The sequence below is a fragment of the Oncorhynchus gorbuscha genome, linkage group LG06 (assembly GCF_021184085.1).
Source record: "Oncorhynchus gorbuscha isolate QuinsamMale2020 ecotype Even-year linkage group LG06, OgorEven_v1.0, whole genome shotgun sequence".
NCBI lineage: Eukaryota > Metazoa > Chordata > Actinopteri > Salmoniformes > Salmonidae > Oncorhynchus > Oncorhynchus gorbuscha.
Window position 1 is genome coordinate 80,646,520 of NC_060178.1, and position 15,378 is coordinate 80,661,897.

Consider the following 15,378-nt stretch of genomic DNA (forward strand, 5'->3'; position numbering starts at 1 on the left):
GATTATACATAGACTAGAGGAATAGAGATTATACATAGACTAGAGGAATAGAGATTATACATAGACTAGAGGAATAGATATGATAGACTAGAGGAAAAGAGATTATACATAGAATAGAGGAATAGATATGATAGACTAGAGGAATAGAGATTATACATAGACTAGAGGAATAGAGATTATATGATAGAATAGAGGAATAGATATGATAGACTAGAGGAATAGAGATTATAGGAAAATAGAATAGAGGAATAGATATGATAGACTAGAGGAATAGAAAGAGATTATATGATAGACTAGAGGAATAGAGATTATACATAGACTAGAGGAATAGAGATTATACATAGACTAGAGGAATAGATATGATAGACTAGAGGAAAAGAGATTATACATAGAATAGAGGAATAGATATGATAGACTAGAGGAAAAGAGATTATACATAGACTAGAGGAATAGAGATTATACATAGACTAGAGGAATAGAGATTATACATAGACTAGAGGAATAGATATGATAGACTAGAGGAAAAGAGATTATACATAGAATAGAGGAATAGATATGATAGACTAGAGGAAAAGAGATTATACATAGAATAGAGGAATAGATATGATAGACTAGAGGAATAGAGATTATACATAGACTAGAGGAATAGAGATTATACATAGAATAGAGGAATAGATATGATAGACTAGAGGAAAAGAGATTATACATAGAATAGAGGAATAGATATGATAGACTAGAGGAAAAGAGATTATACATAGAATAGAGGAATAGATATGATAGACTAGAGGAATAGAGATTATACATAGACTAGAGGAATAGAGATTGATAGACTAGAGGAATAGATATGATAGACTAGAGGAAAAGAGATTATACATAGACTAGAGGAATAGAGATTATACATAGACTAGAGGAAAAGAGATTATACATAGAATAGAGGAATAGATATGATAGACTAGAGGAAAAGAGATTATACATAGAATAGAGGAATAGATATGATAGACTAGAGGAATAGAGATTATACATAGAATAGAGGAATAGATATGATAGACTAGAGGAAAATAGATTATACATAGACTAGAGGAATAGAGATTATACATAGACTAGAGGAAAAGAGATTATACATAGACTAGAGGAATAGATATGATAGACTAGAGGAAAAGAGATTATACATAGACTAGAGGAATAGAGATTATACATAGACTAGAGGAATAGAGATTATACATAGAATAGAGGAATAGAGATTATACATAGAATAGAGGAATAGAGATTATAGATAGACTAGAGGAAAAGAGATTATACATAGACTAGAGGAATAGATATGATAGACTAGAGGAAAAGAGATTATACATAGAATAGAGGAATAGAGATTATACATAGAATAGAGGAATAGAGATTATACATAGAATAGAGGAATAGAGATTATACATAGAATAGAGGAATAGAGATTATACATAGACTAGAGGAAAAGAGATTATACATAGAATAGAGATTATACATAGAGAGAGTAGAGGAAAAGAGATTATACATAGAATAGAGGAATAGATATGATAGACTAGAGGAAAAGAGATTATACATAGACTAGAGGAATAGAGATTATACATAGACTAGAGGAATAGAGATTATACATAGACTAGAGGAATAGATATGATAGACTAGAGGAATAGAGATTATACATAGACTAGAGGAATAGATATGATAGACTAGAGGAATAGAGATTATACATAGACTAGAGGAATAGATATGATAGACTAGAGGAAAAGAGATTATACATAGAATAGAGGAATAGATATGATAGACTAGAGGAAAAGAGATTATACATAGACTAGAGGAATAGAGATTATACATAGACTAGAGGAATAGAGATTATACATAGACTAGAGGAATAGATATGATAGACTAGAGGAATAGATATGATAGACTAGAGGAATATATATGAAAGACTAGAGGAATAGAATAGAGAGAGTAGAGGAAAAGAGATTATACATAGAATAGAGGAATAGATATGATAGACTAGAGGAATGGAGATTATAGATAGAATAGAGGAATAGAGATTATACATAGAATAGAGGAATAGAGATTATACATAGAATAGAGGAATAGAGATTATACATAGAATAGAGGAATAGAGATTATACATAGACTAGAGGAAAAGAGATTATACATAGAATAGAGGAATAGATATGATAGACTAGAGGAAAAGAGATTATACATAGACTAGAGGAATAGAGATTATACATAGACTAGAGGAATAGAGATTATACATAGACTAGAGGAATAGAGATTATACATAGACTAGAGGAATAGAGATTATACATAGACTAGAGGAATAGAGATTATACATAGACTAGAGGAATAGAGATGATAGATAGACTGGAGGAATAGAGATGATATATAGAATAGAGGAATAGAGATGATATATAGAATAGAGGAATAGACATGATAGACTAGAGGAATAGATATGAAAGACTAGAGGAATAGAGATGATAGACTAGAGGAATATATATGAAAGACTAGAGGAATAGAAATGATAGACTAGAGGAATATATATGAAAGACTAGAGGAATAGAGATGATAGACTAGAGGAATAGATATGAAAGACTAGAGGAATAGAGATGATAGACTAGAGGAATATATATGAAAGACTAGAGGAATAGAGATGATAGACTAGAGGAATAGAGATGATAGACTAGAGGAATATATATGATAGACTAGAGGAATATATATGATAGACTAAAGGAATAGAGATGATAGATAGAGTAGAGGAAAAGAGATGTTAGATAGACTAGAGGAATAGAGATGATAGACTATAAGAATAGAGATGATAGACTATAGGAATAGAGATGATAGACTATAGGAATATAAATGATAGACTAGAGGAATATAAATGATAGACTAGAGGAATAGAGATGATAGACTAGAGGAATATATATGATAGACTATAGGAATAGAGATGATAGACTAGAGGAATATAAATGATAGACTAGAGGAATAGATATGATAGACTAGAGGAATAGATATGATAGACTAGAGGAATAGAGATGATAGACTAGAGGAATATATATGATAGACTAGAGGAATAGATATGATAGACTAGATAAATAGAGATGATAGACTAGAGGAATAGATATGATAGACTAGAGGAATATAAATGATAGACTAGAGGAATAGATATGATAGACTAGAGGAATAGATATGATAGACTAGAGGAATAGAGATGATAGACTATAGGAATAGATATGATAGATAGACTGGAGGAATAGAGATGATACATAGAATAGAGGAATAGAGATGATAGATAGAATAGAGGAATAGAGATGATAGATAGAATAGAGGAATAGAGATGATAGATAGAATAGAGGAATAGAGATGATAGATAGAATAGAGGAATAGAGATGATAGACTAGAGGAATAGAGATGATAGATGGAATAGAGATGATAGATAGAATAGAGGAATAGATATGATAGACTAGAGGAATATATATGAAAGACTAGAGGAATAGAAATGATAGACTAGAGGAATATATATGAAAGACTAGAGGAATAGAGATGATAGACTAGAGGAATAGATATGATAGACTAGAGGAATATAAATGATAGACTAGAGGAATAGATATGATAGAATAGAGGAATAGATATGATAGATAGAGAGAGTAGAGGAAAATAGATGATAGATAGAGAGAGGTAAATAGATGATACATAGAGAGAGTAGAGGAAAATAGATGATAGATAGAGAGAGGTAAATAGATGATACATAGAGAGAGTAGAGGAAAATAGATGATAGATAGAGAGAGGAAAATGTATGATACATAGAGAGAGTAGAGGAAAATAGATGATAGATAGAGAGAGGTAAATAGATGATACATAGAGAGAGTAGAGGAAAATAGATTATACATAGAGAGAGGTAAATAGATGATACATAGAGAGAGTAGAGGAAAATAGATTACAGATAGAGAGAGGTAAATAGATGATACATAGAGAGAGTAGAGGAAAATAGATTATACATAGAGAGAGGTAAATAGATGATACATAGAGAGAGTAGAGGAAAATAGATGATACATAGAGAGAGATAAATAGATGATACATAGAGAGAGTAGAGGAAAATAGATTATACATAGAGAGAGGTAAATAGATGATACATAGAGAGAGTAGCTCCTGCCTGTGAAAATAGATTATACATAGAGAGCTTCCAGTAGAGGAAAATAGATGATACATAGAGAGAGATAAATAGATGATACATAGAGAGAGTCCCGCTCAGAGGAAAATAGATTATACGCCAGGACAGAGAGGTAAATAGATGATACATAGAGAAGAGTAGGAGGATAAGTAAATAAGTTTTATACATAGACTGAGATGTAAATAGATGATACATTGTAAGTCGCTCTGGATAAGAGAGGAAAATAAAGATGTTAAATGTAGAGAGAGGTAAATAGATGATACATAGAGAGAGTAGAGGAAAATAGATTATAGATAGAGAGAGGTAAATATATGATACATAGAGAGAGTAGAGGAAAATAGATGATAGATAGAGAGAGGTAAATAGATGATACATAGAGAGAGTAGAGGAAAATAGATGATAGATAGAGAGAGATAAATAGATGGTACATAGAGAGAGTAGAGGTAAATAGATGATACATAGAGAGAGTAGAGGAAAATACATGATAGATAGAGAGAGGTAAATAGATGATACATAGAGAGAGTAGAGGAAAATAGATTATAGATAGAGAGAAGAGTCCCCTAAGCAAGCTGGTCCTGGGGCTCTGTTCACAAACACAAACACACCCCACAGAGCCCCAGGACAGCAGCACAATTAGACCCAACCAAATCATGAGAAAACAAAAAGATAATTACTTGACACATTGGAAAGAATTAACAAAAAAAAAGAGCAAACTAGAATGCTATTTGGCCCTAAACAGAGAGTACACAGTGGCAGAATACCTGATCACTGTGACTGACACAAATTTAAGGAAAGCTTTGACTATGTACAGACTCAGTGAGCAAAGCGTTGCCATTGAGAAAGGCCATCGTAGGCAGACCTGCTCTCAAGAGAAGACAGGCTATGTGCACACTGCCCACAAATTGAGGTTGAAACTGTGCTGCACTTCCTAACCTCCTGCCAAATGTATGACCATATTAGAGACACATATTTCCTCCAGATTACACAGAATTCGAAAAAACAAACTCTACTGGATAAACTCCCATATCTACTGGGTGAAATACCACAGTGTACCATTACAGCAGCAAGTTTTGTGACCTGTTGCCCCAAGAAAAGTCAACCAGTGAAGAACAAACACCATTGTAAATATAACCCATATTTATTCTTATTTATTTTCACTATTGTACTTTAACCATTTGTACATCGTTGCAACACTGTATATATACATAAAATGACATTTGTAATTTCTTTATTCTTTACGAACTTCTGTATGTTAAATGTTTACTGTTCATTTTAATAGTTTATTTCACTTTTGTATATTATCTACCTCACTTGCTTTGGCAATGTTAACATATGTTTCCCATGCCAATAAAGCCCCTTGAATTGAATTGAGAACAGAGGAAAGCTGGTGATACAAAGACAGAGCATTCATTCTCAGTAGCAAGAAGATTCACTGGTCAATACAGCCAACAGCTCAATACCACCACTCAGCCAGCATCGATCACAGGCCTAGGTACTGCTGAGTGTGTGTGTGTTTGTCAGGTGCATCGATCAGAAGCCTAGGTACTGCTGAGTGTGTGTGTGTTTGTCAGGTGCATCGATCAGAAGCCTAGGTACTGCTGAGTGTGTGTGTGTGTTGGTGTGTGTTTGTCAGGTGCACCGATCAGAAGCCTAGGTACTGCTGAGTGTGTGTGTGTTTGTCAGGTGCATCGATCAGAAGCCTAGGTACTGCTGAGTGTGTGTGTGTTTGTCAGGTGCATCGATCAGAAGCCTAGGTACTGCTGAGCGTGTGTGTGTTTGTGTGTGTTTGTCAGGTGCATCAATCAGAAGCCTAGATACTGATGAGCGTGTGTGTGTTTGTCAGGTGCATCGATCAGAAGCCTAGGTACTGCTGAGCGTGTGTGTGTTTGTCAGGTGCATCAATCAGAAGCCTAGGTACTGCTGAGCGTGTGTGTGTTTGTGTGTGTTTGTCAGGTGCATCAATCAGAAGCCTAGATACTGATGAGCGTGTGTGTGTTTGTCAGGTGCATCGATCAGAAGCCTAGGTACTGCTGAGCGTGTGTGTGTTTGTCAGGTGCATCAATCAGAAGCCTAGGTACTGCTGAGCGTGTGTGTGTTTGTGTGTGTTTGTCAGGTGCATCAATCAGAAGCCTAGATACTGATGAGCGTGTGTGTGTTTGTCAGGGGCATCGATCAGAAGCCTAGGTACTGCTGAGTGTGTGTGTGTTTGTCAGGGGCATCGATCAGAAGCCTAGGTACTGCTGAGTGTGTGTGTGTTTGTCAGGGGCATCGATCAGAAGCCTAGGTACTGCTGAGTGTGTGTGTGTTTGTCAGGGGCATCGATCAGAAGCCTAGGTACTGCTGAGTGTGTGTGTGTTTGTCAGGTGCATCGATCAGAAGCCTAGGTACTGCTGAGTGTGTGTGTGTTTGTCAGGGGCATCGATCAGAAGCCTAGGTACTGCTGAGTGTGTGTGTGTTTGTCAGGTGCATCGATCGATCAGAAGCCTAGGTACTGCTGAGTGTGTGTGTGTTTGTCAGGGGCATCGATCAGAAGCCTAGGTACTGCTGAGTGTGTGTGTGTTTGTCAGGGGCATCGATCAGAAGCCTAGGTACTGCTGAGTGTGTGTGTGTTTGTCAGGGGCATCGATCAGAAGCCTAGGTACTGCTGAGTGTGTGTGTGTTTGTCAGGGGCATCGATCAGAAGCCTAGGTACTGCTGAGTGTGTGTGTGTTTGTCAGGTGCATCGATCAGAAGCCTAGGTACTGCTGAGTGTGTGTGTGTTTGTCAGGGGCATCGATCAGAAGCCTAGGTACTGCTGAGTGTGTGTGTGTTTGTCAGGGGCATCGATCAGAAGCCTAGGTACTGCTGAGTGTGAAATCAGTTGGTAAACAAAAGAACAAAATACTTTTACAAGGACAGTCGATTACCTGGAATCCCATTCAACCACTTTTGACTTTGAAAGAAAGAGGAGTGAGATGTTGTTGCAGAACGTATTGTCAGTCCAGTCCCGGCTAGTTCATTTACCTCCCACACAATGGCGAACATCAACAGGTAATTACCTTTATCATAAAGGGACAGTACATGGCAACAAAACAACAAAGAAATTGTGTGCTGGAGTGTGTGTGTGGCGTGTGTGCGTGTGTGTGTGTGTGAGTGTGTGTGTTGACCGTAACTCACCCTCTTCACAGCGGAAGTCAGGCACTGCCACGTCCTGTAGTGGGATCTCCTTGAGGAAGGCGGGGCGCTGGCATCGAGGGTTGCCTGTGACGATCTTCCTGCTTCTCAGCCAATCACCAAGCCAGGCCAGACGACAGTCACAGTTGAAGGAGTTAGCAAGGAGGTTACTGATGGAGAGATCGAGGGAGAGAGTCAGTACCAGACTTAATAATTACACCACTTCTGCTTTAATGCGCCGTGTGTGTATGTGTATGTGTGCATGTGTGTCTTACAGTGTAGACAGTGTTTGCAGGGTGTCGAAGGCTCCAGGGGTGATGGTAGTTAGCTGGTTGTCATAGAGAGACAGCAGGCGAACGTTGTACAAGCCAGTGAAGCTGTTGTTATGGATACAGCTGATCTTGTTGTTCCTCAACATTCTGGAATAGAGAGAACCGCTTAATTGTCATATACCATTGTGATGTGAATAGATATGAAGTGTATTGAAATATGGTGATATAAATACATATCAAACATTAGGATAAAGACTTTCCCATACAGTCACTTTCCCCATATAGTCACTTTCCCCATACAGTCACTTTCCCCATACAGTCACTTTCCTCATACAGTCACTTTCCCCATACAGTCACTTTCCCCATACAGTCACTTTCCCCATACAGTCACTTTCCTCATACAGTCACTTTCCCCATACAGTCACTTTCCCATACAGTCACTTTCCCCATATAGTCACTTTCCCCATACAGTCACTTTCCCCATACAGTCACTTTCCTCATACAGTCACTTTCCCCATACAGTCACTTTCCCCATACAGTCACTTTCCTCATACAGTCACTTTCCCCATACAGTCACTTTCCCCATACAGTCACTTTCCCCATACAGTCACTTTCCCATACAGTCACTTTCCCCATACAGTCACTTTCCCCATACAGTCACTTTCCTCATACAGTCACTTTCCCCATACAGTCACTTTCCCCATACAGTCACTTTCCCCATACAGTCACTTTCCCATACAGTCACTTTCCCCATACAGTCACTTTCCCATACAGTCACTTTCCCCATACAGTCACTTTCCCCATAAAGTCACTTTCCCATACAGTCACTTTCCCCATAGTCACTTTCCGCATACAGTCACTTTCCCCATACAGTCACTTTCCCCATACAGTCACTTTCCCATACAGTCACTTTCCCATACAGTCACTTTCCCCATACAGTCACTTTCCCATACAGTCACTTTCCCATACAGTCACTTTCCCCATACAGTCACTTTCCCATACAGTCACTTTCCCATACAGTCACTTTCCCATACAGTCACTTTCCCCATACAGTCACTTTCCTCATACAGTCACTTTCCTCATACAATCACTTTCCCCATACAGTCACTTTCCCCATAGAGTCACTTTCCCATACAGTCACTTTCCCCATACATTCACTTTCCCATACAGTCACTTTCCCCATACAGTCACTTTCCCCATAAAGTCACTTTCCCCATACAGTCACTTTCCCATACAGTCACTTTCCCATCCAGTCACTTTCCCCATACAGTCACTTTCCCCATACAGTCACTCTCCCCATACAGTCACTTTCCCATACAGTCACTTTCCCATACAGTCACTTTCCCCATACAGTCACTTTCCCCATACAGTCACTTTCCCATACAGTCACTTTCCCCATACAGTCACTTTCCCCATACAGTCACTTTCCCATACAGTCACTTTCCCCATACAGTCACTTTCCCATACAGTCACTTTCCCCATAAAGTCACTTTCCCATACAGTCACTTCCCCCATAGTCACTTTCCGCATACAGTAACTTTCCCCATACAGTCACTTTCCCCATACAGTCACTTTCCCATACAGTCACTTTCCCATACAGTCACTTTCCCCATACAGTCACTTTCCCATACAGTCACTTTCCCATACAGTCACTTTCCCCATACAGTCACTTTCCCATACAGTCACTTTCCCATACAGTCACTTTCCCATACAGTCACTTTCCCCATACAGTCACTTTCCTCATACAGTCACTTTCCTCATACAATCACTTTCCCCATACAGTCACTTTCCCCATAGAGTCACTTTCCCATACAGTCACTTTCCCCATACATTCACTTTCCCATACAGTCACTTTCCCCATACAGTCACTTTCCCCATAAAGTCACTTTCCCCATACAGTCACTTTCCCATACAGTCACTTTCCCATCCAGTCACTTTCCCCATACAGTCACTTTCCCCATACAGTCACTCTCCCCATACAGTCACTTTCCCATACAGTCACTTTCCCATACAGTCACTTTCCCCATACAGTCACTTTCCCCATACAGTCACTTTCCCATACAGTCACTTTCCCCATACAGTCACTTTCCCCATACAGTCACTTTCCCCATACAGTCACTTTCCCATACAGTCACTTTCCCCATACAGTCACTTTCCCATACAGTCACTTTCCCCATAAAGTCACTTTCCCATACAGTCACTTTCCCCATAGTCACTTTCCGCATACAGTAACTTTCCCCATACAGTCACTTTCCCCATACAGTCACTTTCCCATACAGTCACTTTCCCATACAGTCACTTTCCCCATACAGTCACTTTCCCATACAGTCACTTTCCCATACAGTCACTTTCCCCATACAGTCACTTTCCCATACAGTCACTTTCCCATACAGTCACTTTCCCATACAGTCACTTTCCCCATACAGTCACTTTCCTCATACAGTCACTTTCCTCATACAATCACTTTCCCCATACAGTCACTTTCCCCATAGAGTCACTTTCCCATACAGTCACTTTCCCCATACATTCACTTTCCCATACAGTCACTTTCCCCATACAGTCACTTTCCCCATAAAGTCACTTTCCCCATACAGTCACTTTCCCATACAGTCACTTTCCCATCCAGTCACTTTCCCCATACAGTCACTTTCCCCATACAGTCACTCTCCCCATACAGTCACTTTCCCATACAGTCACTTTCCCATACAGTCACTTTCCCCATACAGTCACTTTCCCCATACAGTCACTTTCCCATACAGTCACTTTCCCCATACAGTCACTTTCCCCATAAAGTCACTTTCCCCATACAATCACTTTCCCCATACAGTCACTTTCCCCATAGAGTCACTTTCCCATACAGTCACTTTCCATACAGTCACTTTCCCATACAGTCACTTTCCCCATACAGTCACTTTCCCATACAGTCACTTTCCCATACAGTCACTTTCCCATACAGTCACTTTCCCCATACAGTCACTTTCCTCATACAGTCACTTTCCTCATACAATCACTTTCCCCATACAGTCACTTTCCCCATACAGTAACTTTCCCATACAGTCACTTTCCCCATACAGTCACTTTCCCATACAGTCACTTTCCCCATACAGTCACTTTCCCCATACAGTCACTTTCCCATACAGTCACTTTCCCATCCACTCACTTTCCCCATACAGTCACTTTCCCCATACAGTCACTTTCCCATACAGTCACTTTCCCATACAGTCACTTTCCCCATACAGTCACTTTCCCCATACAGTCACTTTCCCATACAGTCACTTTCCCATACAGTCACTTTCCCCATACAGTCACTTTCCCCATACAGTCACTTTCCCATACAGTCACTTTCCCCATACAGTCACTTTCCCCATAAAGTCACTTTCCTCACACAGTCACTTTCCCATACAGTCACTTTCCCCATACCTACATGTACAAATTACCTCGACTAACATTGACTCGGTACCGGTACACCCTGTATATAGCCTCGTTATTGTTATTTTATTGTGTTACTTTCTTTAATAAATGTTTTTACTTTAGTTTATTTAGTTATTTTCGTAACTCTATTTTCTTAAAACAGCATTGTTGGTTAAGGGCTTGTAAGTAAGTATTTCCTGGTAAGGTCTTGTGTTGTGTTGTATTCGGCGCATGTGACATATAAAATGTATTTGATTTGATGTATGCAGTGTGTGTGCATGTGCTCATGTTTGCATCTGTTTGTGTCACTGGGTGTGTGTGTGTGTGTGTGTGTGTGTGTGTGTGTGTGTGTGTGTGTGTGTGTGTGTGTGTGTGTGTGTGTGTGTGTGTGCGTGCGTGCGTGCGTGCGTGCGTGCGTGCGTGCGTGCGTGCGTGTGTGACTCACAGCATGCGTAGTCCCTCCAGTCCCTTGAACATTCCACTGCGGACAGAGTCCAGCTGATTGGCTGTGAGGTGGAGCTCATTGACCGACCCCGCCCCCTCGAACACCCCATCTTCGATCTCTGTGATCTTATTGTTGCTAAGGTTACTGGGAATAAATCAATTAAAGCGATTAAAAATAAGTTCAGTGAACTTCTTTGATTAAGTAAATAAGTTACCATAGCACATCATAAACTTCAACTGACATCTTTTTGAGCTGAGAGAGGGTCTTGAAGACCCCTACAGCCTCCAGTGTGCTGATATCATTGTTGTTCAGACGACTGGGAACAGAGAGAGGAGAAAACAGAACATGGTTAGAAAGAAACAGAAACACAGCAACGCATCCTGAAGAGGTTTCAAACATTTGCAGAGATAAACCATTGACATAAATGTGTGATCAATGTGGTCCAGATGTCTTGCAGTTAAGTGTCAGAGACGCAGGTGTGTGTGTGTGTGTGTGTGTGTGTGTGTGTGTGTGTGTGTGTGTGTGTGTGTGTGTGTGTGTGTGTGTGTGTGTGTGTGTGTGTGTGTGTGTGTGTGTGTGTGTGTGTGTGTGTGTGTGTGTGTGTGTGTGTGTGTGTGTGTGTGTGTGTGTTCTTACAGTTCAGTGGTAGAGGAAGGGATGTGTTCTGGTATCTTATTGAGGCGTAGGTTGGAGCAGTCCACCACGTTGGACTCACAGCGGCATTTAGGAGGACAGACTGGATCACTGTTACACTCATTATTCAAACGGACGTCCTCGGTGCCTGAAGACACATAACAAACAACTTGAAAAAAAAACTCTGTACCTGAAACCCAAAATACACACGTCCAACTGGTATAAAAAGCTCACACACACAACACATTGAGACGTGCTTACAACTCTCTGTGACACACTGGCCTACGCCTATTCTGGCCTTAGAAAATCACTCTATAGGGTCACATTTAGGATGATGAACCGAAACACCTGAGGGCTAAGACACACAAATAGCGTTTGCTGGCCGAGAGCACTTAGAACCTCTGAACAGAGTGCCGGCCGTAATTTGCAATCCGAGTGCGCAACGATTTTACATGTAGAATCAGGTGAAAATGTCAGCAGTAGAAGTCAGCGGGTGGTCCCTAAACAACAGTGTGCTGAACGATATACACCAGATACACATTCGGTGCAATATGTGCGAGCCTTTAAAGATCAGCTCTCGTCTGGCCTACCACGACCCAAAAGGTTGGCACGTACTACCAGATGAGAGATGGGTAGTGGGAGGGAGAGAGCAGAGAGGAGTGAAAGAGTGATGGGGAGAGAGAGAGAGAGAGAGAGAGAGAGAGAGAGAGAGAGAGAGAGAGAGAGAGAGAGAGAGAGAGAGAGAGAGAGAGAGAGAGAGAGAGAGAGAGAGATAGGCCAAGAGGGAGAGAGAGAGAGAGAGAGAGAGAGAGAGAGAGAGAGAGAGAGAGAGAGAGAGAGAGAGAGAGAGAGAGAGAGAGAGAGAGAGATAGGCCAGAGAGAGGAGAGAGAGAGAGAGAGAGAGAGAGAGAGAGAGAGAGAGAGAGAGAGAGAGAGAGAGAGAGAGAGAGAGAGAGAGAGAGAGAGAGAGAGAGAGAGAGAGAGAGATAGGCCAAGAGGGAGAGAGCGGAAGGAAGAGATGAGTACTATTTTAGAGATGTGACCTAGTGGTGTGAAAAGAACAGCAGGTCCTTAAAATGCAGACCGGAGGGAGATGGAGATATTAGGAGAGTTGGAGAGAAGGAGATGGGAGAGGCAGGAGCGAGGGATGAGATGTCAGAGAGGATTTGGGCAGTCTAGCAGAGAGGACCCTAGAGTACAGGCCAGGGAGGAAGTGTTTAAAGGAGAGGGAGAGAGATGGAGAAAGAGAGTGAGAGTGGGATGAGAGAGGGATGATGTCAGAGATGGCTAGGGAGAGAGGGAAGGGAATGAAGACAGGTGGGGAAGGAGGGGAGTGGCTCCAGTGCATGGGAAGATGAGTGTGATGAATATAAGAGGTGAAGGCAACGGAGAGAGTGTGTGGGAGAGGCGGAGGGACGGACAGAGTGATGAAGAGAGCGAAGCAGACAGGGATGAAGGAATTCAGGAACGACGTCAGAGGGGTGTGCACTTCTACTTCCTCTTTTCTTCCCCCTCTCCCTCGCTCCTCTCTTCCTCTTTCCTCTCTCCTCTCTCCCCTCTCCCTCTTTCTCCTCTCCCCTCTCTCCCCTATCCCTCTCTCCCTCTCTCCTCTCTCCTCTCTCCCCTCTCCCTCTCTCCTCTCTCCCCTATCCCTCTCTCCCTCGCTCCTCTCTTCCTCTTTCCTCTCTCCTCTCTCCCCTCTCCCTCTTTCTCCTCTCTCTCTCTCTCCCCTATCCCTCTCTCCCTCTCTCCTCTCTCCCCTATCCCTCTCTCCCTCTCTCCCCTATCCCTCTCTCCCCTCTCCCTCTCTCCCTCTCTCCTCTCTCCCCTCTCATTCTCTCTCCTCTCTCCCCTCTCATTCTCTCTCCTCTCTCCCCTCTCCCTCTCTCCTCTCTTCCTCTCTCCTCTCTCCCCTCTTCCTCTCTCCACTCTCTCCCCTCTTCCTCTCTCCCCTCTCCCTCTGTCTATGAATAGAGGTGTACGTACCAGAGCCTGAAGCCACTTACATCACAACTATTCAATAATGGAGAGGCACTAGCAGCCACTCAATGTGTGTGTGTGTGTGTGTGTGTGTGTGTGTGTGTGTGTGTGTCTGACTCAGAGAGGATGGCTCAGTGTTCTTTTGTTAGTTAGTGTTCTGTGTCCTGTGTTCCATAGCGCTCGCACGCTCAGCCCAACCCCTAAGTGAAGTTTAGAGATGATGTCATCATGCCACTGTAAAGAGTAGAGCACCCAGAGCCACAGACAGAGGATGCCCCTCAATATGCTTGTAAGTGGAGACGTCATAGAACGTCAAAAATTCAACATTGCCGGAGACACCTTGCCATTTTGAAGAAATCATCACGCTTGCTAGCAAAGAGATTTGCGATGGCTAATTAGTGATAAAATAAGTGAATTGTTTCACCTCATAGATGGCCAAGATGCTTAACTTGCCAGCTAAAATGGTTTACAGTTAGTTAGCAATCACTTCTCCACTATTTTGCTACGGTACAGCTGCCATGTCAATAATATCCAAAAATGACGGGTGTCTCCAGTTGTGTTTATATGTTACCATTGTGACGCTCATCCATGCATATCCACTTCGCAAAGTCAAGTATCTTTCTCTCCACATCTCCTGAGGCTATCTGAGTTGGAGCAGGTGTGACTGAGATGTGTTGTTCCATGTGTTCTGCTTCTACAATACAGACAGCCTTATTGGTCTCTTTTGGACTCTGAGACAAACTGCTCAGATAGACAGGAAGCCTTGTGCTGATGATGACTGAAGCCTAATGACGCTCATTACAATGGGCTGTGGACGGGACGTCACACATGCGCGCGATGGCTGAAGACTAATGATGCTCATTACAGAGCGAAGTGGAAGAACGGAAGGAAATGTCATTTCCTGCTACCCAGGAAACAAGGAAAGTTTCAGGATGTTCTTTGATCCAGCGCAGAGGAACTTAACTTTCTTTGAGACAAGAGGAGTGACGGAGAGAGAGATAGAAGGGGAGGGAGGGAAAGAGCGAGAGAGAGAGAGAGAGAGAGAGAGAGAGAGAGAGGGGGCAGAGAGAGAGGCAGACAGACAGAGACAGGGACAGAGAAAGAGAGGTAGAGTGAGAGAGAGAGAGAGAGAGAGAGAGAGAGAGAGAGAGAGAGAGAGAGAGAGAGAGAGAGAGACAGACAGACAGACAGACAGACAGACATAGAAAGAGAGGCAGAGAGAGAGAGAGACAAAGAAAGAGATGTAGAGAGAGAGAGAGACAGAGAGAGAGAGAGAGAGAGAGAGAGAGAGAGAGAGAGAGAGAGAGAGA

The 15,378-nt window shown here is 41.7% G+C and overlaps 1 protein-coding gene across 6 annotated transcripts in view; it reads right to left on the reverse strand.

Annotated features, from left to right (window-relative positions):
• LOC124038394 (slit homolog 1 protein-like) overlaps positions 1-15,378 on the reverse strand; it is a 194,382-nt gene that overhangs the window by 34,143 nt on the left and 144,861 nt on the right. For all 6 annotated transcript variants that reach the window (XM_046354234.1, XM_046354230.1, XM_046354233.1 and 3 more), the window contains 5 exons: positions 12,092-12,236; positions 11,697-11,771; positions 11,456-11,599; positions 7,603-7,746; positions 7,331-7,497 (listed from right to left, as the gene is read on the reverse strand). In XM_046354234.1, the coding sequence (XP_046210190.1) occupies positions 7,331-7,497; positions 7,603-7,746; positions 11,456-11,599; positions 11,697-11,771; positions 12,092-12,236 (675 nt within the window). The remainder of the gene's footprint in view (positions 1-7,330; positions 7,498-7,602; positions 7,747-11,455; positions 11,600-11,696; positions 11,772-12,091; positions 12,237-15,378) is intronic.